Source organism: Pongo abelii, chromosome 16 (genome assembly GCF_028885655.2).
Source record: "Pongo abelii isolate AG06213 chromosome 16, NHGRI_mPonAbe1-v2.0_pri, whole genome shotgun sequence".
Lineage (NCBI taxonomy): Eukaryota > Metazoa > Chordata > Mammalia > Primates > Hominidae > Pongo > Pongo abelii.
Window position 1 is genome coordinate 105,115,510 of NC_072001.2, and position 26,405 is coordinate 105,141,914.

At 34.9% G+C, this 26,405-nt stretch overlaps 1 protein-coding gene across 1 annotated transcript; it reads right to left on the reverse strand.

The window, feature by feature from the left end:
* Positions 1 to 14,947: 14,947 nt before the first annotated feature.
* Positions 14,948 to 18,289, reverse strand: LOC100458122 (olfactory receptor 4F4). The gene is made up of 2 exons (XM_054531336.1): positions 18,233 to 18,289; positions 14,948 to 15,919 (listed from the first exon to the last, which is right to left on the reverse strand). Exons 1-2 carry the CDS (start codon positions 18,287 to 18,289, stop codon positions 14,948 to 14,950), a joined length of 1,029 nt encoding a protein of 342 aa, XP_054387311.1.
* Positions 18,290 to 26,405: the final 8,116 nt, after the last annotated feature.

Here is a 26,405-nt window from a genome sequence, read left to right on the forward strand (position 1 = left end):
ATCCTGCCTGTGAATGATCAAAGGTTAGTTTTAGGACCACGTGAGTAAACAAGTTATTTAGATAAACTCCCTTACATTCCTTTGCACCTACTTTAAGCTATTTACTCAAGGAAGGATTAGGGTGCCTTCAGTCAGATCTATTACTGAAGCTGTGCAACACCCCCAACCTTTCATGAAGGTCTGTGTCTATTTCTTGTAACTATCTTTAAAATTTTTCCCACCAGCCTGACTGAACTCCCACAGTTGTTATTTTTTGAAATTGAAATACTTCTAGGAAGACTGATTAAGAACAATATAGAGAAAAGACATATTTTTCAAACTCTTGATGAAAGAGAAACATCCGTATTAATATATAGCTAATAAAAAATAAGAGATGTTATGGAAAACTTCATACAAGGGTGCCCACTCTCAGAACTTCTATTCAACATAGTACTGGATGTCCTAGCCAGAGCAATTAGACAAGAGAAAGAAATAAAAGGCATGAAAATTGGAAAGGAAGTTAAATTGTTTCTGTTTGCAGTTGACATGATCTTATATATAGAAAACACCAATAACTCTGCCAAAAAATTTAGAATTCGTAAATAAATTTAGTAAAGTTGCAGGATACAATGTGAACATACAAAACTCAGTAGCGTTTCTACACATCAACAACAAACTACACAAAAAAAGAAATCAGAAAACAATCCTATTTATAATAGCAACAAAAAATAAAATACTTAGATGTCAATTTAAACAAAGAGGTGAAAGATCTTCACACTGAAAACTATAAAACATTGATGAAAGCAATTGAAGAAGTCACAAATAAATGGAAAAATATCTCATGTTCATGGATTGGAAAAAGTAATATGTTTGAAATGTCCATACTATCCAAAGTGATGTACATATTGAATGCAATCTCTATCAAAATTCCTATGACATTTTCCCACAGAAATAGAAAAACAACTCTCAAATCTGTATGGAACCACAAAAAACTCTGAAAAGCCAAAGTAATCTTGATCAAAAAAGGCAAGGCAGGAGATATCACATTACCTGACTTCAAATTATACTACATAGCTATAGCAATCGAAACACCATGCTACTGGCATAAACGCAGACACATAGACCAATTACACAGAATAAAGAGCCCGTAAATAAATCTACATATTGTAGTCAATTGCCTTTCAACAAAGGTGCCGGGAACACACATGGGGAAAGAACAGTCTCTTCAAAAAATGGTGTTGAGAAGACTGAATGTCCAGAAGATCGACATTAGGCCCTTGTTTCATACCATATAAAAATATAAACTCAAAATAAGTTAAAGACTTAAATGTAAGACCTAGCACTATAGAACTCCTAGAAGAAAACAGGGGAATAACTCCAAGACATTCGTCTGGGTAATAATATTTTATGATATGACCTAAAGCACAGGCAAGAAAAGCAACAAAACATAAATGGAATAGCATCAACCTAAAAAGCTTCTGCACAGCAAAAGAAAGTCAACATAGTGAAGTGATAACCTTCAAAATGGGAGAAATTATCCACAAACTATACATTTGATAAGAGGTTAATATCCAAAATGTCTTAGGAACTCAAACAACTCACTAGTAAGAAAACAAGTAACCCTAATGAAAAATTGACAAAGAATCTAAATAGACATTTCTCAAAAGAAGACTTACAAATGGCCAACAGATATATAAATATGCTAATTATCACTGATCATCAGAGAAATGCATATTGAGACTACAATAAAATGCCACTTCACAACTTTTAGAATGGCTATTACAAAAAAGGCAGAAGGTACCAAGTGTTGGAGATAATGTGGAGAAAAGGAAAACCTTGTAATTGTTGAGAATGTAAATTATTTCAGCCATTGTAAAAGACAGTATAAATGATTCTCTAAAAATAGAATTACCATATGATACTTCTATCATATTTATATCATAATTACCATAATGATATTTCTGGGCATATATTAAAAAGATATCAAATCAGTGTGTCAATGAGTTATCTGTACTCCCGTATTTATTGTAGCATTATTCACAACAGCCAAGATGTGGAATTAACTTAAGTATCCATCAACTCATCTAAGGCACTAGTAAGGTTCTATTTTGTTTCCAATCCTCCAAGACATCTAGTTTTTTTATCTTTTATTTTTCTGAGACATGGTGGCCCAGGCTGGAGTGCAATGGTGTGATCTCGGCTCACTGAAACCTGTGTCCTGGGCTTAAGTGATCCTCCCACCTCGGCCTCCCAAAGTGCTGGGATTACAGGTGTGAAACACCACAGCCAGCAAATGTTCTATTTCATATCCTGTATGGTGGACACATAGATGTTCACTTCGTTATTATTCCTTGAACACTAAGTATATTTTTTTTATATTCTCTGTGGAATATCTCCTTATTTCTCAGGCAATTCAGGATACCTCCTTACCCTCACCCCCTTTTTACTTTTCCTCGTGTCATATAGGTTCTGAGATATAGAAAAGCTTTCATATTAACCTGTCATCAGAGCGGCATGGACGCATTTGGTAGAATAAATATTATTTGTTGATTATTCATCCTTTCCCTTCACTTTACAGAGTCAATCAAACACTAGGTCATGTTAATTTTACTTTCACACACATTTCTTGAATTTTTCTCCTTATCTCTGTTTCCACTATTCAGTTCAGACCTTGATCGTCACTCATCTGCATTGTAGTTGCATTTTTCTAATTATTCTGTTTCTAGTCTCGTTCTAAAATCTTTTTTCCTCCTACAATGCAGCTAGAGTGGTCAATTTAAAGCATCATCTATCTCAAGAACAAAAAACCAAACACCGCATGTTTTCACTCATAGGTGGGAATTGAACAATGAGAACACATGGACACAGGAAGGGGAACATCACACACCGGGGCCTGTCGTGAGGTGGGGGTGGGGGTAGGGGGTATGATTAGCATTAGGAGATATACCCTAATGTAAATGACGAGTTAATGGGTGCAGCACACCAACATGGCACATGTATACATATGTAACAAACCTGCACATTGTGCACATGTACCCTAGAACTTAAAGTATAATAAAAAAAAATATTAAAAAAATAAAGCATCATCTTCATGAAAACATTTAATGGTCTTACTATTCCTTATGCTATAAATTTCTTATAATTTAATAAATATTTTTCCATAATTGTGACTCTCTTCTATAGCTCTTGTTACTCCCGATATTCTTCTAATTATCAGGCAGTAGCACAAAGCTGCTTACACCTCTTTACACATCTCTTTATTTTAGGCCTCCTTGCATTTGCTCATGCTGTTCCTTTTTGTTTGAAAAACTTTCACATTTCTTCATTTGGTTAATCCTTGCATACTTTCAAGATTCATTTGAGGCCTCATTGACTTTGGAAACCTTCCCTGTAATCTTGTATTATTAATTTATCTTAGTTTTCACTTACTAGCTCTTATTAGATTACTGTCCTTACATATATAACTTTCCCACTAGATAGTAAGCTTTTGGATGGCAGAGATGATGTCTCATTCATCTTTGCATCTTTAGCACCCAGCCCAGTTTTTGGTTTCCTATAGTCACTCAGTAAGCATTTGTTGAGCTAAACCATATTTTTGGGGCAATGACTTGACAATGCAGTATCATGATGGAACTATCACAGATGGACGGAATGAGTCTCTTGATTCCTACATTTATTTTTCTATTGATATAGCTGATTTAAAAAGAAACCTCTGTTAATTATATAATCATGTGATTACCCTGACATAACATCAAACTCCATAAATTACTTTCCATCTCTGCCTCTCTCTCTTTCTATATATGTAACATATACATGTTACAAAAATGCACAGGGAATAAATATGAGCAAAATGGTAAGAAGCGCAGGTTCTAGGTCAGATTTCCTGCATTTACTTGCAGGCTCCACCAACTTTAGAGAAAAGATTTAGTGAAAAATAAAAATGAATCATTAATACACCACTTGGCACCAATAAATTATTCAGTAAACATTAATATATTTGCATTTATGTTTAACCATGGGTTTAAGTGATTATCCAGAAGTCTCCCTCTCTTTGACTATGTTTGAATATTAGATACTTCTTAACTTATGTTTGCTCTGAATTTATGTTTTTTTCACTCGTTGTATTCTCATGGACCATTTTACATGTTTCAGGAATTGATAGTTTATTTAAAAACTGTTACTATAGAAAATTAACTTTTGGATAGTCCTGTTCAGACTAAAACTATCATTTGTAAGATCTGTATTACTGCAATCATTGGTGTTAATATTTTGCATTAATTAAAAATTTTTATGGACATATAATAAGTATTTCTCCCACCTAGATTTTTGTGGCTTTCATTTTATTCATTCCATTGCTTTTTTCCCCCCGTTTGCTATGAGGAAATTGATAAGTACATAGGCAAAACGATAGATTGTTTTGGCAGCTTCAGTGTATTTAAGTGCCTGTGATTAGGCTAATGTATAATTCATAATGTAGAATGAATTTTAAAAACGTAAATTTCTTTTTTTCCTGTACGTTGTGCACATGTACCCTAGAACTTAAAGTATGATAAAAATATACATATATATAAAATTAAAAACATAAATTTCTTTGCACAGCTTTTTCTTTCTGCTATTTTTATTCAATGATTATTTGCTTCCCTTGTTATTTAAGAGCTGACTTTTGGCTTCATGGCCAAAAATAAAATTCTTAGTAGGAGAAAGTAAATGTAATTTACTGATGAAGATGCCATCCCCAAGTGACCCATTAACCACTTTCCCCTGCGTTACCCTGGGAAAACCAAAGTGATTCCAGGAGACAATTCCCGTGACAAGTGATTTCTGGCTGGCAATGGCAGGTCTCTGAAGTTCTACTTGGCCACTGCCCAAGCACAATTAGTGCCGTTAGTTAACTACCTTTACTATGGCAGCATTTTGTGTAACTCTTTGCACAGGGGAGTTTTATGCAACAGACAGAAACTTTCTGAGTTGTTCTGATGGCCTGAAGATGCCCTTTTTTAGAGGAGCAAAATTTCCCTGTTTATTGTGTTTCAGTGTTAAAAATATGAATGCATTGTCAGGATTAGCTCTGGCAATGGTAGTTAAATGCAGATATCCAGACAAAGGAGGTTATAGATTGGAGACTTTGTGCTACTTGATAATGAAGGCTTGGTTTTGATTTTATTTATTTTTAAGTTGAAAAAAAATACAATACAAAACATGGCACAAAACAAACTTATAGTTTGATTCTTGTAAACATCCCTGTGATCATCACATAAGTCAAGATATAGGACTCTGCCAGCCCTGAAGTCCTGTATGTGACTCTCCTCAATTGCAGCCACCTTTCTCCTGAAAAGTAACGATAATCATGACTGTTACAATACAGACATCCTTGCATTTTCACGGCTTTATCTTTCATGTATGCATTACAAGACACTATGATTTAGTCTTGCCCATTTTTTTCCATTTGTCATGTTTTTAAAATCCCTTCTAACATACAGGTTTCTTTTCAAAGCTTTCTTTCCCATACAATATATTTGTTGAAAAATTTGGGATTTTTGTCGCTTGATTTCCACACTGTGAATTTTGCTGATTAGACTGTCAGTGAAAATCGACATTTTCACTACCCTTTGCATTTTATCCAAATGACAGTTGAATCCAGAGGTTTGACTAGGACACGTGCTTGATTCTATTTTTGGTAAGATTATAGGTGATGGTGTGTTCATTCACCAGGAGGTTTAATTATGACTTTTATCTTAGCACCTTCTACTACTTTCTACTAACACCTGTTAATACAAAGAAAGTTAATATTTTCTACTAGCACCTGTTAATCCTCAATATGTATATATAGTATATGTATGGACACACATGTGTGTCTATGCATATAATACATAATATGCACATATTATATATATTTTTTAAGAGAAGGAAAGAGCATGTGAGAGAGCACATTGCATATTTATATTGATAATACTGATTCTAATGTAACTCAGTGGGCTTCTTCTTTCCTTGTCTTTTTCCATATCTGTATCTCTGTCCTTTCACAGTGAGAATCTGGGGTTCTAGCAATATAAATATATTAAAATTTACTCATTGGCCTAATCTTACAATGCACATACATTTGTTTCAGAATTGTTATATTTATACTAATATAAAAAGAAAAAAGCCTATCATGAAGATTTAATAATTTTTTGCAGATATTTTATTTTTTCAAGCAATGGTATGTAGTCAAAGTATGTTCAAAAGTCAATTTAAAATAAGGAACAGTCAAAAATTAATCAGATTAATTATTATTTTCCCCTTAAGTTTGATTATGTCATTCATTCATTTGAAATATATTTGGATTCACTTGTTTCTCATTGCATTCGGTTTTAGAGTCTTGTAATAACTTATCTTTGTTTGCTTAATATCACACTTTGAGAGTGTAAAAGATTAACTTAATTAAAAATGTACAATTATGCACAAAAGCATTCATAGAGCAATGTCCCATTCTCCCATATTTCTTTCACCAAATTCCCCTATAATTCTTCATAGATAATATGTTTTCGGATTCTGGTACGTTTTGGCTACATTTGTTTGTTTCATGCTTGTATTTTTGGTGTATTATCTAAGAACTCATTGCCAATCCACAGCAATGTTTTATTTCCATGTTTTCTTCTAAGCACGTATGGTTTTCACTTTTATATTTACATTATTGATCCAATCTAGATTTTGTATATAATGTGAGGTAGGGGTCCAACTTCATTTGTTTTTTGCATATGAATATTCAGTATTCCCGGCACTTTTTGTTGAAAAAGCTATTATTCCCCATTGAATAATGTTGGCTCCCTTGTAAAAAAATCAGCTGAATAGAGGTGTTTTGCTTAGTCTGTGTAAAAGTGTATTAATTTTATTGATATTTTAAAAGAACCAACTTTTAGTTTTGTTGATCTCTGTATAATTTTTTAATTCCCAATTTCATTTATCTCTGCTCTAATCTTTATTTCCTTCCTTCTGCTAGCTCTGGATTTTGTTTGCTCTTCCTTTTATGGTTTATTGAGTAAAATTTGGTTATTGATTTGACATGTTTCTTTTTTTTTTTTTTTTTTAATTTGAGCAGTCTTTAATTTCTGGTAAGATAATTATAACTTCTTCCAGTAAGAGTAAAATATTCTTTTTTTTTTTTAACTATGTATATTTCTTTTTTTTTTTTTTTTAGGTTGGTGCAAATCTTTTTTTTTTTTTCCTTTATTATTATTATTATTATACTTTAGGTTTTATGGTACATGTGCACAATGTGCAGGTTAGTTACATATGTATACATGTGCCATGCTGGTGCGCTGCCCCCACCAACTCGTCATCCAGCATTCGGTATATCTCCCAATGCTATCCCTCCCCCCTCCCCCTACCCCACAACAGTCCCCGAAGTGTGATGTTCCCCTTCTTGTGTCCATGTGTTCTCATTGTTCAATTCCCACCTATGAGTGAGAATATGCGGTGTTTGGTTTTTTGTTCTTGCAATAGTTTACTGAGAATGATGATTTCCAATTTCATCCATGTCCCTACAAAGGACATGAACTCATCATTTTTTATGGCTGCATAGTATTCCATGGTGTATATGTGCCACATTTTCTTAATCCAGTCTATCATTGTTGGACATTTGGATTGGTTCCAAGTCTTTGCTATTGTGAATAATGCTGCAATAAACATACGTGTGCATGTGTCTTTATAGCAGCATGATTTATAGTCCTTTGGGTATATACCCAGTAATGGGATGGCTGGGTCGAATGGAATTTCTAGTTCTAGATCCCTGAGGAATCGCCACACTGACTTCCACAATGGTTGAACTAGTTTACAGTCACACCAACAGTGTAAAAGTGTTCCTGTTTCTCCACATCCTCTCCAGCACCTGTTGTTTCCTGACTTTTTAATGATTGCCATTCTAACTGGTGTGAGATGGTATCTCATTGTGGTTTTGATTTGCATTTCTCTGATGGCCAGTGATGGTGAGCATTTTTTCATGTGTTTTTTGGCTGCATAAATGTCTTCTTTTGAGAAGTGTCTGTTCATGTCCTTCGCCCACTTTTTGATGGGGTTGTTTGTTTTTTTCTTGTAAATTTGTTGGAGTTCATTGTAGATTCTGGATATTAGCCCTTTGTCAGATGAGTAGGTTGCGAAAATTTTCTCCCATTTTGTAGGTTGCCTGTTCACTCTGATGGTAGTTTCCTATGCTGTGCAGAAGCTCTTGAGTTTAATTAGATCCCATTTGTCAATTTTGGCTTTTGTTGCCATTGCTTTTGGTGTTTTAGACATGAAGTCCTTGCCCATGCCTATGTCCTGAATGGTAATGCCTAGGTTTTCTTCTAGGGTTTTTATGGTTTTAGGTCTAACATTTAAGTCTTTAATCCATCTTGAATTGATTTTTGTATAAGGTGTAAGGAAGGGATCCAGTTTCAGCTTTCTACATATGGCTAGCCAGTTTTCCCAGCACCATTTATTAAATAGGGAATCCTTTCCCCATTTCTTGTTTTTGTCAGGTTTGTCAAAGATCAGATAGTTGTAGATATGTGGCATTATTTCTGACGGCTCTGTTCTGTTCCATTGATCTATATCTCTGTTTTGGTACCAGTACCATGCTGTTTTGGTTACTGTAGCCTTGTAGTATAGTTTGAAGTCAGGTAGCATGATGCCTCCAGCTTTGTTCTTTTGGCTTAGGATTGACTTGGCGATGCGGCCTCTTTTTTGGTTCCATATGAACTTTAAAGTAGTTTTTTCCAATTCTGTAAAGAAAGTCATTGGTAACTTGATGGGGATGGCATTGAATCTGTAAATTACCTTGGGAAGTATGGCCATTTTCACGATATTGATTCTTCCTACCCATGAGCATGGAATGTTCTTCCTTTTGTTTGTGTCCTCTTTTATTTCCTTGAGCAGTGGTTTGTAGTTCTCCTTGAAGAGGTCCTTCACATCCCTTGTAAGTTGTATTCCTAGGTATTTTATTCTCTTTGAAGCAATTGTGAATGGGAGTTCACTCATGATTTGGCTCTCTGTTTGTCTGTTATTGATGTATAAGAATGCTTGTGATTTTTGCACATTGATTTTGTATCCTGAGACTTTGCTGAAGTTGCTTATCAGCTTAAGGAGATTTTGGGCTGAGACAATGGGGTTTTCCAGATATACAATCATGTCATCTGCAAACAGGGACAATTTGACTTCCTCTTTTCCTAATTGAATACCCTTGATTTCCTTCTCCTGCCTAATTGCCCTGGCCAGAACTTCCAACACTATGTTGAATAGAAGTGGTGAGAGAGGGCATCCCTGTCTTGTGCCAATATTAACTTTAAATGTAAATGGACTAAATGCTCCAATTAAAAGACACAGACTGGCAAATTGGATAAAGACTCAAGACCCATCAGTGTGCTGTATTCAGGAAACCCATCTCACATGCAGAGACACACATAGGCTCAAAATAAAAGGATGGAGGAAGATCTACCAAGCAAATGGAAAACAAAGAAAGGCAGGGGTTGCAATCCTAGTCTCTGATAAAACAGACTTTAAACCAACAAAGATCAAAAGAGACAAAGAAGGCCATTACATAATGGTAAAGGGATTAATTCAACAAGAAGAGCTAACTATCCTAAATATATATGCACCCAATACAGGAGCACCCAGATTCATAAAGCAAGTCCTGAGTGACCTACAAAGAGACTTAGACTCCCACACATTAATAATGGGAGACTTTAACACCCCACTGTCAACATTAGACAGATCAACGAGACAGAAAGTTAACAAGGATATCCAGGAATTGAACTCAGCTCTGCACCAAGCAGACCTAATAGACATCTACAGAACTCTCCACCCCAAATCAACAGAATATACATTTTTTTCAGCACCACGCCGCACCTATTCCAAAATTGACCATATACTTGGAAGTAAAGCTCTCCTCAATAAATGTAAAAGAACAGAAATTATAACAAACTATCTCTCAGATCACAGTGCAATCAAGCTAGAACCCAGGATTAAGAATCTCACTCACAACCGCTCAACTACATGGAAACTGAGCAACCTGCTCCTGAATGACTACTGGGTACATAACAAAAAGAAGGCAGAAATAAAGATGTTCTTTGAAACCAACGAGAACCAAGACACAACATACCAGAACCTCTGGGATGCATTCAAAGCAGTGTGTAGAGGGAAATTTATAGCACTAAATGCCCACAAGAGAAAGCAGGAAAGATCCAAAATTGACACCCTAACATCACAATTAAAAGAACTAGAAAAGCAAGAGCAAACACATTCAAAAGCTAGCAGAAGGCAAGAAATAACTAAAATCAGAGCAGAACTGAAGGAAATAGAGACACAAAAAACCCTTCAAAAAATTAATGAATCCAGGAGCTGGTTTTTTGAAAGGATCAACAGAATTGATAGACCGCTAGCAAGATTAATAAAGAAAAAAAGAGAGAAGAATCAAATAGATGCAATAAAAAATGATAAAGGGGGTATCACCACCAATCCCACAGAAATACAAACTACCATCAGAGAATATTACAAACACCTCTACGCAAATAAACTAGAAAATCTAGAAGAAATGGATAAATTCCTCAACACATACACCCTCCCAAGACTAAACCAGGAAGAAGTTGAATCTCTGAATAGATCAATAACAGGAGCTGAAATTGTGGCAATAATCAACAGCTTACCAACCAAAAAAAGTCCAGGACCAGATGGGTTCACAGCCGAATTCTACCAGAGGTACAAGGAGGAACTGGTACCATTCCTTCTGAAACTATTCCAATCAATAGAAAAAGAGGGAATCCTCCCTAACTCATTTTATGAGGCTAGCATCATCCTGATACCAAAGCCTGGCAGAGACACAACAAAAAAAGAGAATTTTAGACCAATATCCTTGATGAACATTGATGCAAAAATCCTCAATAAAATACTGGCAAACAGAATCCAGCAGCACATCAAAAAGCTTATCCACCATGATCAAGTGGGCTTCATCCCTGGGATGCAAGGCTGGTTCAATATACGCAAATCAATAAATGTAATCCAGCATATAAACAGAACCAAAGACAAAAACCACATGATTATCTCAATAGATGCAGAAAAGGCCTTTGACAAAATTCAACAACCCTTCATGCTAAAAACTCTCAATAAATTACGTATTGATGGGATGTATCTCAAAATAATAAGAGCTATTTATGACAAACCCACAGCCAATATCATACTGAATGGGCAAAAACTGGAAGCATTCCCTTTGAAAACTGGCACAAGACAGGGATGCCCTCTCTCACCACTTCTATTCAACATAGTGTTGGAAGTTCTGGCCAGGGCAATTAGGCAGGAGAAGGAAATCAAGGGTATTCAATTAGGAAAAGAGGAAGTCAAATTGTCCCTGTTTGCAGATGACATGATAGTATATTTAGAAAACCCCATTGTCTCAGCCCAAAATCTCCTTAAGCTGATAAGCAACTTCAGCAAAGTCTCAGGATACAAAATCAATGTGCAAAAATCACAAGCATTCTTATACGTCAATAACAGACAAACAGAGAGCCAAATCATGAGTGAACTCCCATTCACAATTGCTTCAAAGAGAATAAAATACCTAGGAATCCAACTTACAAGGGATGTGAAAGACCTCTTCAAGGAGAACTACAAACCACTGCTCAAGGAAATAAAAGAGGATACAAACAAAAGGAAGAACATTCCATGCTCATGGGTAGGAAGAATCAATATCATGAAAATGGCCATCCTTCCCAAAGTAATTTACAGATTCAATGCCATCCCCATCAAGCTACCAATAACTTTCTTTACAGAATTGGAAAAAACTACTTTAAAGTTCATATGGAACCAAAAAAGAGCCTGCATCGCCAAGTCAATCCTAAGCCAAAAGAACAAAGGTGGAGGCATCACACTACCTGACTTCAAACTATACTACAAGGCTACAGTAACCAAAACAGCATGGTACTGGTACCAAAACAGAGATATAGATCAATGGAACAGAACAGAGCCGTCAGAAATAATGCCACATATCTACAACTATCTGATCTTTGACAAACCTGACAAAAACAAGAAATGGGGAAAGGATTCCCTATTTAATAAATGGTGCTGGGAAAACTGGCTAGCCATATGTAGAAAGCTGAAACTGGATCCCTTCCTTACACCTTATACAAAAATCAATTCAAGATGGATTAAAGACTTAAATGTTAGACCTAAAACCATAAAAACCCTAGAAGAAAACCTAGGCATTACCATTCAGGACATAGGCATGGGCAAGGACTTCATGTCTAAAACACCAAAAGCAATGGCAACAAAAGCCAAAATTGACAAATGGGATCTAATTAAACTCAAGAGCTTCTGCACAGCAAAAGAAACTACCATCAGAGTGAACAGGCAACCTACAAAATGGGAGAAAATTTTCGCAACCTACTCATCTGACAAAGGGCTAATATCCAGAATCTACAATGAACTCCAACAAATTTACAAGAAAAAAACAAACAACCCCATCAAAAAGTGGGCGAAGGACATGAACAGACACTTCTCAAAAGAAGACATTTATGCAGCCAAAAAACACATGAAAAAATGCTCACCATCACTGGCCATCAGAGAAATGCAAATCAAAACCACAATGAGATACCATCTCACACCAGTTAGAATGGCAATCATTAAAAAGTCAGGAAACAACAGGTGCTGGAGAGGATGTGGAGAAATAGGAACATTTTTACACTGTTGGTGGGACTGTAAACTAGTCCAACCCTTGTGGAAGTCAGTGTGGCGATTCCTCAGGGATCTAGAACTAGAAATTCCATTCGACCCAGCCATCCCATTACTGGGTATATACCCAAAGGACTATAAATCATGCTGCTATAAAGACACATGCACACGTATGTTTATTGCCGCATTATTCACAATAGCAAAGACTTGGAACCAACCCAAATGTCCGACAATGATAGACTGGATTAAGAAAATGTGGCACATATACACCATGGAATACTATGCAGCCATAAAAAATGATGAGTTCATGTCCTTTGTAGGGACATGGATGAAATTGGAAATCATCATTCTCAGTAAACTATCGCAAGAACAAAAAACCAAACACCGCATATTCTCACTCATAGGTGGGAATTGAACAATGAGAACACATGGACACAGGAAGGGGAACATCACACTTCGGGGACTGTTGTGGGGTGGGGGGAGGGGGAGGGATAGCATTGGGAGATATACCTAATGCTAGATGACGAGTTGGTGGGTGCAGCGCACCAGCATGGCACATGTATACATATGTAACTTACCTGCACATTGCACACATGTACCATAAAACCTAAAGTATAATAATAATAATAATAATGATAATAATAAAAAAAAATTCGATAGTCAATGTTATCCATCTTTACCATATTCACAGAGTATAAAAACATTAACTTGCTTTCTTTTAATGTTTGTATAGTTTTTCTGAAAAAAGAGTTATGTCTTGAATTCACTTAGAGATTGTCCTGGCATTTGGTGTAGCAAATAAATTAAATATATCTTTTCCCATATTGCTATCCAATTATCCCACCATCACATTAGTAGGCGTTTCCCCCCTGCACTGATTTGAGATACTGTCATTATTATTTACTACTTTTATTATGTGTTTTTAATCTGCTTATGAATTTTCTATTCTACTTTTCCTAAGATAAACATAATTTTAACCCTCTTATCATCTGACTCCCCTTATCTATTAATTCAAGTCACATTTTGACAAACTGGATTCCTTTTTTCTTAGAATATTTAATGTTCAATTTTATTCTGGCTCAGTGATTCTCCCTGGAAAGGGAAGATATTTGTCAGAATCATTTGTTAAGGTTTTTTTTTTTTCAATTTATATTTTCCTTTACTTCTATCTTAAATTTTCAGCGTGCCTTTCTAGGGTGGTAAGGTATTTGCACACAAATATACACACTTCCACTCACAACTACAGTATCCCAAATGAGCATCTGTTAAGATTGGAATGTGTCATATTTCACAACAACGCTGGGAAAAAATAAAGTTTGAAACTTTTGGCTTTGTTAATATATAGGATTTTAATAGTATCTAATGTTTATTCATGCTTAATATGTCTCGAAGTGGGCTATTTGATTTATATCTATTTTGTCATTTTCCTTCATAATAACCATGCATAATAGGTACAATCTCCTGTTTATAAATGTAGAAACTAAAGCTCATGAAAGCTAAGTAATGTGTCCAAAGTCATGATTAATAAGAGTCAGTAGAGTTGAACCCAGCTCTTTGTTTTTTACTTTAAAGCCTGTGCTTTTAAACATTAACAATGGAAAATGACATAGATGGATCCAAGTAATACACTTTGTGCCAACATGATGAGAGCCTGGATCCCTCTGAATTCTTTCTACTGCTTATGAGCAGTTATACCACAGATGTCAAGGACCTAGAAGGCACATTTCACATTGGCAGACTTACTCTTCCACTCACTCCTGATAATGCCCTCATGGATTGTGGGTTGTTATAGTGGTGGGAGGTGAAGTATAAACTCTTATAATGGGAGGCGTTTGTTTTTCAACCTCTTAAAAGTTGACATATATCTCCTTACCACTAAGCATATATTTTTTAAATTAAGATGTGACAGTTCTTTTTTTATGTTTTTCACAAAATGGGCCAAATAAAATGTTTTTTAAATTTATAAGCTAGGCTATATTTTCTCTCCTTTCTTCTACTAAACTTAGGATCACACAGGAAGGAACAGGTGTACACAAATACTAATATATGTATGCCTTTCTTTGTTCTAAGAATTAGCAAAAGAATATTTTGAAAGCATAATAACTTTGTATTCCAAAATATAACACACAAGTTGTTGAAAGATAAATTGAGGCAATGTATGTGAAAGTTCCTAGACAATTACTAAATTATATGGGAATGGAAGGAACGATTTTCATGAGCTTTACTAAATAACTTACCAACTTCACTATATTTTATGTCATTATCTGAGAGTAATCTCACAGTTATATAAGATCTAAAACTTTACACTAGAATGCACATCCCATTTTCTCAGTCGTCTTATTGCACTCTTCATGTCTTTGTTCCTCAGTGTGTATATAATTGGGTTCAAGAGAGGGGTAATCACAGAATAAAATACAGCAAGGAATTTATCTAATGACTTGATGAGGAATGGCCAGGCATAAATAAAAACACATGGTCCAAAGAACAAAAGAACTACTGTGATGTGAGCAGTCAAAGTGGACAGAGCTTTGGATGACTTATCTGAAGGGCAACACTGGATGGTCATTAGGATAATGGTGTATGAGATGATTAGAAGAACAAAAGAACACACAGTGAGCACACCACTGTTAGCAATGACCATAATATCTAGCCTGTAGGTATCTGTACAGGCAAGTTTGATTACCCTAGGAAGGTCACAATAAAAACTATCGACCTCATTGGGACCACAGAAGGGTAAGTGCACGGCAAAGGCCAACTGGCTCACCGAATGGAGAAAGCCAATTCCCCATGCAACAGCCATAATGCCGGCACATGCATTGCCACACATAATTGTAGTATAGTGTAGGGGTTTGCATATTGCTATATATCTGTCAAAGCCCATGGCTAGGAGGATCACCAACTCACTCCCACCAAAGAAGTGAAGGCGAAATATCTGAACAAGGCAGCCCTTGAAAGAGATGACTTTGCGCTGGCTGAAAAAGTCAGTAATCATCTTGGGGGCTGTGACTGAAGACAGAGACAGATCAATGAGTGAGAGGTTGGCTAGCAGGAAGTACATGGGAGAGTGAAGGTGCGAGTCAGATACCACTATTATGACAATAAGAAGGTTTCCAAACACGATTCCTCCATAGAATACAAAAAACAACATAAATAGGAAGGTCTGGAGTTCCTGAGAATCAGAGAGACCCAGAAAAATGAATTCAGTCACCACAGAGTTATTTGTTTCACTCGTTGATTCATTCCAGGAAATAGCCTCTGCAGTTACCTTGAAGAAGAGAAGGAGAAGGAAGTCAGAATTATTATATTCTAATTCAAAGCCTCATTTTGTATCATTCTGCTCACTCTTACAGTGACTTTCTATAATCTCTTACTTAAAGACATTCAGAATTCAACAACCAAAGATCATAATTTTATCTCACGCTACATCCCTGGCTATGCCTGATAATTCAGTTATCTCGGCTTCTCAGTGTCTCCATTAACGTTAGGTTTATTCCTAATATAAAATACCATTATTTATGCTTGTCTCTCTGCCAGATTAAGTCTATGCCATAACCCTATGTTTATCTCCTTTTTCTTTGAACTACAAAACAGTTTGTAGCACACATGTTATTTGGTGATATTAAAGTTCTTAAGAGAAAAAAAAGTAGGCCAAAATGAAATGAAAGATAAATAGAAAAAAAGAAAAAATAATATCACAAATATAATACTTAAAAATTGAGGATAAAAGAATGGGGAATTCAAAAGTGCAGCGAGAAAAAGTGAGGAAAATGCAATAAACTTTAAATGAGAGAAAGTGTGAAGGACTTTCATAGGAGAAAAAACTGGTAAGAAATTTTGGGATGCTTTCTAAAGCATTTCTGTTTATTATAGAGACAAGAACTACTGAAAATTTTTGCATGATTGTTTAATTTAGCTCTGGACTCAATGTGAATTGGAAGGGAGGGAGCTTGGAAATGAAGCCAAGTAATTATTTTAAGCCTAACAATAGGTAATAACTGCAGGTTGTGGTTGTGTGAGCAGGAAAGGGGTGAATGAAGACCTGTACGATCCCATCAAGCAACATATTAAAGTAGTTAAGATATGAGCATGTGTGCTAGGAGGCCTGTGTTCAAATCCTGGGTTATCTACTATGTATCTGAATGACCTTAGACAAGTTACTTAAGTGACTTCAGTCTTATGGCCACATCTGGAAAATATAGATGATAATAGCACAACTTTATAGAAGTTCTGTGAGGATTGGATACGACCAGGTATATAAATTTTCTAGCAAATAGTAATGGTCAATATATAATAGCCATTATTAAGGTACTGCTAACAAAATTTTTTTCAGCAAGATGTGGAAAATAAAAAAATGTTATTCCAATGTCTTTAGTCTAAGTAATTGGGAACATTGTGATGGCTTTAACTCTGATAATAATTATAACAAGCACTAGTATAACAATACTTTACATAGAGATCCCTTTTAGGAGCAGAAATAAATACAGAAAAAGGTAAAGGATCATGATAACTGTCTAGATACAAGGAGGTATTGTTGGGGCATCTTTGTAAGTTGCTATCTGCTAGGTGAGAGGCTGAACATTGACTTCTGGGCATGAGTTGAGAGCCATTTCAATTATGTATGGAGGAGAGAAAATAAGTACTGTTTCAAGAAGTTTTGCAGTGAAGAGAAGTAACAAATAAAAGGTGTCCTGAAAGTGAGGCATAACCATATTAACAATCTTTGGATTAGGTATAAGAGTTAATGGGCAAGTAAGATGTAAAAGAGAGAAGTGGAAGTTGATGGCTAACATTCCACGGGAGACATGAAGGTATAGAGTTTACACTTGCCATCTTTTTTGGAGGAATACTGTTATTTGTTTTTTGCTGTTTTTTAAATAACAGTAATTCACAGTGCTTGGAAATTCCACTTTTCTCTTTACTGCTCTGAATCCCATTTCTTAGTCCTACACACTCAAGCAGCACATTACTGTTTTTAAAGTCCTATAAAAATGTAGTGATTCTAAATATTTTTAAGAATAAAGAGAAGTCTAATAGTGGAATAAATCATGAACATTCACTTCAGTTCTCTTCTGCTTAGCACAGTAATAAATATAATCATACTAATCATTGACAGTACAAACGATAGGCTTTTTATCGTGAGATAATTTCTGTCCTGACTGATTGGTTGGACTGTTTCTTTTGAATCAAAGTGTGCAATTTAGAATAGGCCTTAGATATGCATTGACATAAAATTAATTCATTTCATTGATAGACAAGGACAAATTTGAAGTTATATCTTCACATGAAATATGCCAAGGATGAGGTTGACCCGAGGGTTCTCATCTGTAGCAAAAGACTTTCTATCGTTGTTAGTAGGAATTCAGGAATGCTATTCTTTAGCAAAAGGAATTTCTTGCTAACGTAGTTAAGACATCTATCTCCTGAATTTATGCTGCTGAGGGGATCCTTCACCACCATAATTCTTTCAAAGCTCATTTCTGACTTTTCAAAAATTATTCAAAAAAATTTAGAAGAATTGTATTTATTCTAAGTTGAACATTAAGTTTAGGCTTATTAAAGGAGTTCTTCAGAATCTTACACACTCATTGTAGCAACTGCGAAGAGCCAGCCACTGTTGACAGGTAAGATCTTTCATGCCATAGATTATTCTTGGAATTCAACCATTAGAATTATATATATATAATATATAATATATATATATAATATATAATATATATTAATAATATGTATATAAAATGCCTTGTGTCCTTATAGTAAGTCTCAGTGAGATGGGAGTAGGCATTTGGGTTCTGGCACAAATTCACAGTGTGATCATGGGAATATCACTTAAAAATCTCTGGGCCTTAGCTTTCCTGTTTTTAAAATGAGTTTATTCTGTCAAAAGCTCTAAAAATCCTCACAACTCTAGCAGTATGATTTGTACCTTTATGTGAAAGAAATGCCCCAAACCAAGCTTCACTGGTATTATAAAAGGAGGGAAGGAGGTGGGTAAGAAAATACCAGACCTGGGGAAAGATGTGGGAAAAGGACCATTAAATGGGGAGAAAAGAACAAATTAGCCCAGAAGAGTCAGGAGGAGGACTCGACAATTGTTGCCAGCATAATACTTATAACAAGGGTTATTCTTGCTAACATTATTCATATTAATGCTTCTAAGTATTTAAGTTAACCGTACAGAATCCTTTCATTTTCCCAGAAGGTAAACACAAAATGGAATTACACAGAATAGATTCCTACTAATAGAACCATCTCATTGTCAATAAAATGCTACAGTTTCATTCATTCTTCTAATATATTTGTTTTATCTTTGTTTCCACCTACCTTCTTCATAACTGGAAGAGACTATAGCAATTTTCAGAGAATGAGGAGTACAAATTTCCCTTTATTTGCACTCCCTTGAAGCATAAAAATTTCAAGAGAATAATATGTAGTGAATTGTCCTTTTTAGTAAACCACTTGGTTAATTAAGAGCCCTTTATGAATGGACTAGATGTACCTGAAGAGATCTGGGAATAGCCAGTCTGAGTTTGTGTACTGAGACTAACTTTTATAGTCTCACAAGTTTTCCCTTGGCCATTAGAGAAAACACACAGAATTTTCCTGAGTGAGAGGACATTGCCACAATTTTTTGGCCTATTTGGATATTTTTGCTATCTCACTGAGTCTAAAGGTGCTTTTTAAAGAATCACAGCAAAACAAATATAATAAAGTTACAAAATTAAAATCCAGATAGGCTAACAAGAGAGTAAGTAATAATGCTTCGATTTTATAAAAAGAGGAATGCTTAGAACTTTTATGACCAATTTGTGGAGAAAATATAGAAAAATTGCTTTGACCAATAAAAAACCTCACTTCTTGTAACTTATTTTATTTTGCATCTTTAATTACCATGCAGTAGTTAAAAGTGAGCTGAGTGAGTCACCACAATTAATGTTTCTTAAAACAGTCATAGAAATACATCCAAGTGATGTCTCAGTTGTGTTCCTTGACCACCAAACTTACCAGGTTTTACCTGAAAGATGTCAATCATCTTCTTTGTCCTAAGCACCTTAAGTTAAGCACAGGCACATTAAATGTGCTTTTAAGATCTCAATGGATTCTCTTCTCCAGGAAATAAATCTCTTCATATACTTTTAGGTTGTAGATGCTTTTTAAGAGTGACTCGAGAAATGCTTTGAAGAAGATTTCAAGGGCAATAGGATTGTGTTGTTAAAAAAGTGTAACATAGACAAATTTTGCATAATACAGAGTACTAGAGTCTATTTTTTTAAATTATACTTTAAGTTCTAGGGTACATGTGCACAACATGCAGGTTTGTTACATATGTATACATGTGCCATGTTGGTGTGCTGCACCCATTAACTCATCATTTAACATTAGGTATATCTCCTAATGCTATCCCTCCCCCTTCCCCCCACCCCACAACAGGCCCCGGTGTGTGATGTTCCCCTTCCTGTGTCCATGTGTTCTCATTGTTCAATTCCCACCTATAAGTGACAACATTGTACAAAACATATTGACAATCAGCCTGAAAATAATACTTAAGAGGTGTAACAAGCTGTTGACCTTACCATTTATCTAACTTAAAGTACAATTAAAATAAACATTGTTTCTTCCTTGATTTTAGCATTTACTAATTTATATAAACTCGTATTTTATCCATTAGATCCACATAATTTCCATAAGAAAATTAATTTCCAGTGATGCTTATTATCATCATAAAAATACTGATAAATAAACCTAGGTCATATATATGTGTATGTGCTTATATACAGATATAAAATAACTACATGAAAATTAAAGGTAGTCATTGCTGTTAATTAGATACACACATTAGATAGAAATATATAATACTTTACTTTTTATGATTAACAAAAAATGTTGCAACTTTATCTGAAATACAAGTCTTATATTTAATGCATCCTTTTTGCAGATTTCTCAGTTTTTTAAGGCAATACTAAAAATGTGCGCGTTCCATAGTGATCATGGTGATCATAGGAGTCTTGATGGTCCATGGCATTTATCCTGTGCTCTCATCAACCAAATGTGTTATGTCATCTCCATACAATTTAAAATATGTTGATTCAGCCTTCTTATTGCAAACTTCATATCTTTGTTCCTTAAAGTATAGATGGCAGGATTTAAGACAGGGGTGACAACAAAGTTCACGATTGCAAAAAATTTATCCAATGACTTAGTAGGGAAAGGCCACACATAGAGAAACATGCATGGAGCGAAAAACAAAACCACTATGAGGATGTGAGCCGACAAAGCGAAGAACGCTTTGGATAAATCATTTGAGGAATGTAGTCGGACAGTGACCAGAATGAAGATGTACGATACAATTAAGAAAAAGAAGGTGCCCATAGATATGAATCCACTGTTGGCAGTGACCACAAATTCTAGCCCGTAAGTGTCCATGCATGCAAGTTTAATAACCTGAGGGAAATCACAATAAAAGCTCCCCACATTATTAGGGCCACAGAAGGGTAAATTTATGACAAAAACAAACTGAAACATAGCATGAATCACCCCAATGACCCAAGGTGCTGCTACCAAAAGCATGCACACTTTGGGATTCATAATAGTTAGATAGTGGAGAGGCTTGCAGATTGCAGCGTACCTATCACATGCCATGACTATCAGCAGCACCATTTCAACTCCTCCTGTAACATGGATAAAGAACATTTGTATCATACAATTATGGAAGGAAATAACTTTACAATCAGTAAAAAGATCATAGATCAACCTAGGAACTGTGGTAGATGAAAGGCTCAAGTCAATGAGCGATAGGTTGGCCAGCAGAATATACATGGGGGAGTGTAAGTGAGGATCAAAGATCACTGTGAACACAATGAAGAGGTTTCCCAGGATAATTCCCACATAGAATAAAGAGAAGAAGAGAAAAAGGAAAAACTGCATTTCCAAGGATTTTGCAAGTCCAAGTAATACAAATTCTGTTACCAGAGAGTCATTTACTTGGTCCATTGAATCAGATAGAAGGGAAGACTCTGAAGCAACCTGAAAGAAAAGAAGGAATCAACTTAGTGTGACTGAAAATAATGTGTTAAGTGTTAATAATTTAAAATTTATTATTAACAAATATTTTATTTGATAGTAGATTGTTTAAAAAATAGTGGGAACCCAGGGTATAAAAGGTTAATGTAATATGGACAAAGCTGTGCTCAGAGGCAGTCTATTGCTTTAAATGTTCTCAATTGCTCAAATACATGAACTTACTAGCATCTTAAGAAATTGGAAAAGAATGCATAAAAACTCAAAAAATTCAGGCCAAAAAAAGGTAAAAAACAAAAATAAGGAAATATGAAATCCCAGAAAATGGCAAGATTATATACAAGTATACACAAATAAATAGTTTAAAAATACAGAATCTTTAAAAATGTAACCAATAATAACATTAAATAAAAATTAGAATACGAATGCATAATTACAGTTAAGGCACCTCTGAAAGCTGTTTCCTACATGTGCCTATAATGATCTACCCCAAACTAACGTGTGAATCATACTTGAATTTGAAATGCTGTAGAGACAAAAGGTTGATATCTTCATAATATAAAAAAGAATTTAAACAGTTTCACAAAATCTCCAAGGCCTAATAAATGAACAAATGAAATGAAGGAAGAATTAAAATGTAAGCTATACATGTATTTGTATATATAGATATATGTGTGTGTGTATGTGTGTCTTAGAAATCAAAGAAATATGATAAAATGTAATACTAATATTTTTCTGTTAAATTAGGAAAAAGTTTTACAGGCCAGGCATGGTGGTTCACGCCTGTTATCTCAGCACTTTGGGAGGCCAAGGAGGGTGGATCACGAGGTCAAGACATCGAGACCATCCTGTCCAACATGGGGAAACCCCATCTCTACTAAAAATAACAAAAATTAGCTGGGCATGGCAGTGCATGCCTGTAGTCCCAGCTACTCGGGAGGCTGAGGCAGGAGAATAGCTTGACCCCAGGAGGTGGAGGTTGCAGTGAGCCAAGATTGCACCACTGCACTTCAGCCTGGCGACAGAGGGAGACTCTGTCTCAAAAAAAAAAAAAAAAAAAAAAAGTTTTACAATTATTATTACCCAAACTGGCTAAGGATCAGTGAAACTGGCACTTTTATACACTGCTGGAGGGAATATAGACTGATTCAAACCTTAAAGAAAATATTTTGAAATCATGTATCAAGAATTTTAAGTGCATGCTTCTGGTGCAATAATACTCTTGGAATTCTATTTTTACGGGAGTTTTCAGCATAAAAATATTCATCATACTTTGTTGACAGTGATAAAATCTTGAAACGATTTAAATACCAAACATTAGGTTTAAGTATAGTGTATGTACATGATGGACTGTAATAACAGTTATTAAAATAAATGTCAATAGAAGCATTTATAATAACATTGGGAAGACTTTTCTTAAAAATACTAAGAGTAATAATGGTAAACAAATTGCATAGTACAACATTTTAAATAACAGTAGTTGCTTTTGATTTTTAAAAGAGCTTTACAAAGCTCTAAAGCTCTCTTTCTAGATTTTGAAGTATCTTTTGGTATACATATTATATATTTTTTTGACAAAACATCAAATGGCATAGAAAGTTGAAGGAATAAATGGTTTATTAAGAATTTTGAAAACTAGGATTGACTCATAAGAGACGAAACCAGCTAAAGAAATGAAGAACTCTACCACTTCCCTCATCTAATCAATCATTTTTATAAACGACTAGAATTTTTTCATAGATGGGATTCTCAAGGAGGTATAGTTAAGTGAAGGGTCTTGATTAAACTTCTTGAACTTTGCATAATGCTGTCATGAAATGGAAACCTTTTGAGACATTCCATCCAGGCAGTTGACAAAGCATCTCGCCTGCCTCACTTTGACCAGAGCTGGCCATAGTAAACGAATTCTGGTAATCATTAAATAATTATAAGAAAAATTAATGCTCAGGTGTTCTCATCAAGTTCAGAGTGAGTGAGGTTAGTAATGATGAAGTGGGAAATATTGAGATACACAAAAAAATGGTCAAAGAAATGCAATATAGTACAATGGGATTAGAAGAGATAATATTTTGGGAAGAATAAGGCAGATGGAGATAAATAGATTTGATTTCCATCTCCACAATAGGCATGCATTTTTTTAAACTCTCAGTCAATTTGTGCATGGGCTTTCTACCTTCTCTCATCTAGATATTCTCCTAAATGCTCTTTGCAGCATTTTCTGAATGAAATACATATGGATGGTCCCTGGCTTGTGATAGTTTGACTTATAATTGTTTAACTTTACAATGGTGAGAAAGTGACATGCACTCAGAAGAAACTGTACTTGAGTATAGTAGTCAGTATATTAAGTGAGCTATTCAACATTTTATCATAAAATAGGCTTTGTATTAGGTGATCTTATATAAGCTAATGAAAGTGTTCTGAGCACATTTAAGGTAGGCTAGGCTAAACTATGATGTGAGGTAGATTAGGAATATTAAATGCATTTTTGACTTATGATGGATTTATCAGGACATAACCCTATTATAAGTCAGAGATCATCTGTACATTTTTTAACTATGTTTTACTATTTTCACTTCATTCATAGTGCTATCCCTGGGCTTCTTACCCATATTTAGATCACCCAGATTACAGGGGCTGAAGAACAAAGAATTTTGGGAGAGGAATTGAACCCGGGAAGCATTATAGAGTAAATAAGATTATCCCTGGGAGGTTTCATGGAAATGTCCTTTATGCTGCTGAGCAGAAGGTGTTTGGTGACTTACTAAGCTCAACACCAATTCATAAATATTTATTTATAAAGAAATAAAGTTGAAGCTGAAGAATCATGTTTACTGCTTAGGATGAAGTGTTTTATCCTGTTAAAACTAAGATACAATATATAAACCAAGCACTCTAGGACTTTCATCATGAAAGTGATATTTCATCTTATAAGAGCAATTACAAAACAATTAAAAGCAATTAATGTCTGAATTACTTTGTCATATTTGGAGATTCCTATTACTACTGAAATTCATATTGCTACTGAAATGGTGTTTGTCTTGGAGTGTGAGTGATAATTAATTTTCTTAAAGAGGAAAATCCCAAACTACATGAATCTATTAGTCTAAAGACTGAAAAATTCTCTTTATAACATGAACATTTACCATTTTAAAATAAAACAATTGCAATCCAAAATATGAAACTATGGGTGTTCAATATCAGTGTGGAGGAGTCAGAGTCAATAGAATGTTTAAAGAGAGTAAAAAGGAAAGGGAGGAATAAAGACGAATTGGAAAGAAAGTTGGAGAATAAAAGAAGGGTCAGGTGAAGGAATAAGAAAGAATCCTAAAGAAAAAACGAGGATAAAATGATGATCAAAAGCAGCATTGGTGGAACATGGTACATCTTTACTTAGGTTACCTTCATGGCTTAAAGCAATATACATTGATGCATTAGGAACACCTGAGAGAGTAGATTTTACTTGAGTTTTCATACACTGTTTATGTATATTGTCACTGCAAACATGGAAAGTAAAAGAAAAGCTGTAGGAAATAGTCACTGATATGGAGAAAAGTTAAGAGTTTAAGCATGTTAGTGAATGGGTGTGATAATGAGGTATGGTGGGATTTAATGTATAGTTGGATATCACTGGTAGTGGTTCAGCTGACAGGTGAGTTCTCTTCTAAAAGAATTAGGGAATAAGTGATCAAAATATGCTTTAGGCAGTATTTTACTTATTCTAATATTTGTAGCTTTTCATAAATGTAAAATTAAAGTCCATAAGTGCAGGGAAACTTTTTGCATTGTTCAGTGCAGAATTACTTGCCTAAAACAGTGCCCATCTCATAGAAAAAGCTCAAGAAATACTTGATGAATGAACTTTCTAAAAACAGTGTAATAAATTGTTAATATGAGAAATAAATATTAGCCCCCACAAAAATAAAGAGAAATTGCATTTTAAAGTACTCCTCCACAAGCTCATACTTGTTGGTGAAAACTCAGTTGCATAAAAAAGGGAGTATTTAAATAAGTGAAGAAAGTCCTACCCATTCTGTTACAAACATTTGGAATTATTACATATTATTGTTGAAGAAATCCTGATGACCCAAAGGAGCTTGTTTGGAGGAAAAGACCATGTGTTTGATTTCTCTGCCTTCTTAGGAAACACTGATGACTTTGGAAAGCTTCTAGGAGTTCTTCAGAAGCCAAGTTTCCATAGAGTTTGTCATCTTTCCTATTGGAGATTTAAAATTTGTCAGTCATTTAGGGTCTGGGACACATATCTTCAAACAGGAAATGCAGACATATATTAAACAAAAAGGATGTTCAGAATTATAGTTTTGTATAGAAGTGGGAAAGAACTTTGAGATTCTACAGGTAGAATGAGAAACAACACAGTGTGGTTAAATGGCTAACAATACATTCAAGAAGTCAGAATCAGAAGGCAGACCTCCTAAGTTCCAGTTTAAGGGCCTTTCTCAATAGTGGTCTATGCTTTCTTAGTAGAAACAGTCTTTAAAAAAAACCTAGAAGCATATATGTTTGACAGGATCACTCTAACCTATTGGAAGAACCCTCTTATTCCTTGAGTTCTTATTTTGTTTAAAATAAAATTAGCATTCACTTCCTAAAATATTATTTCTTGTTTTTCTCTGGGCATTGCTCTTCCCACTTCCCTTTCTTATTTCTTCAAATAACCTGGAACAGTTCCATTTCAGAATTCATAGCCATCAGCTCCTCTGTACCCTCCCCTG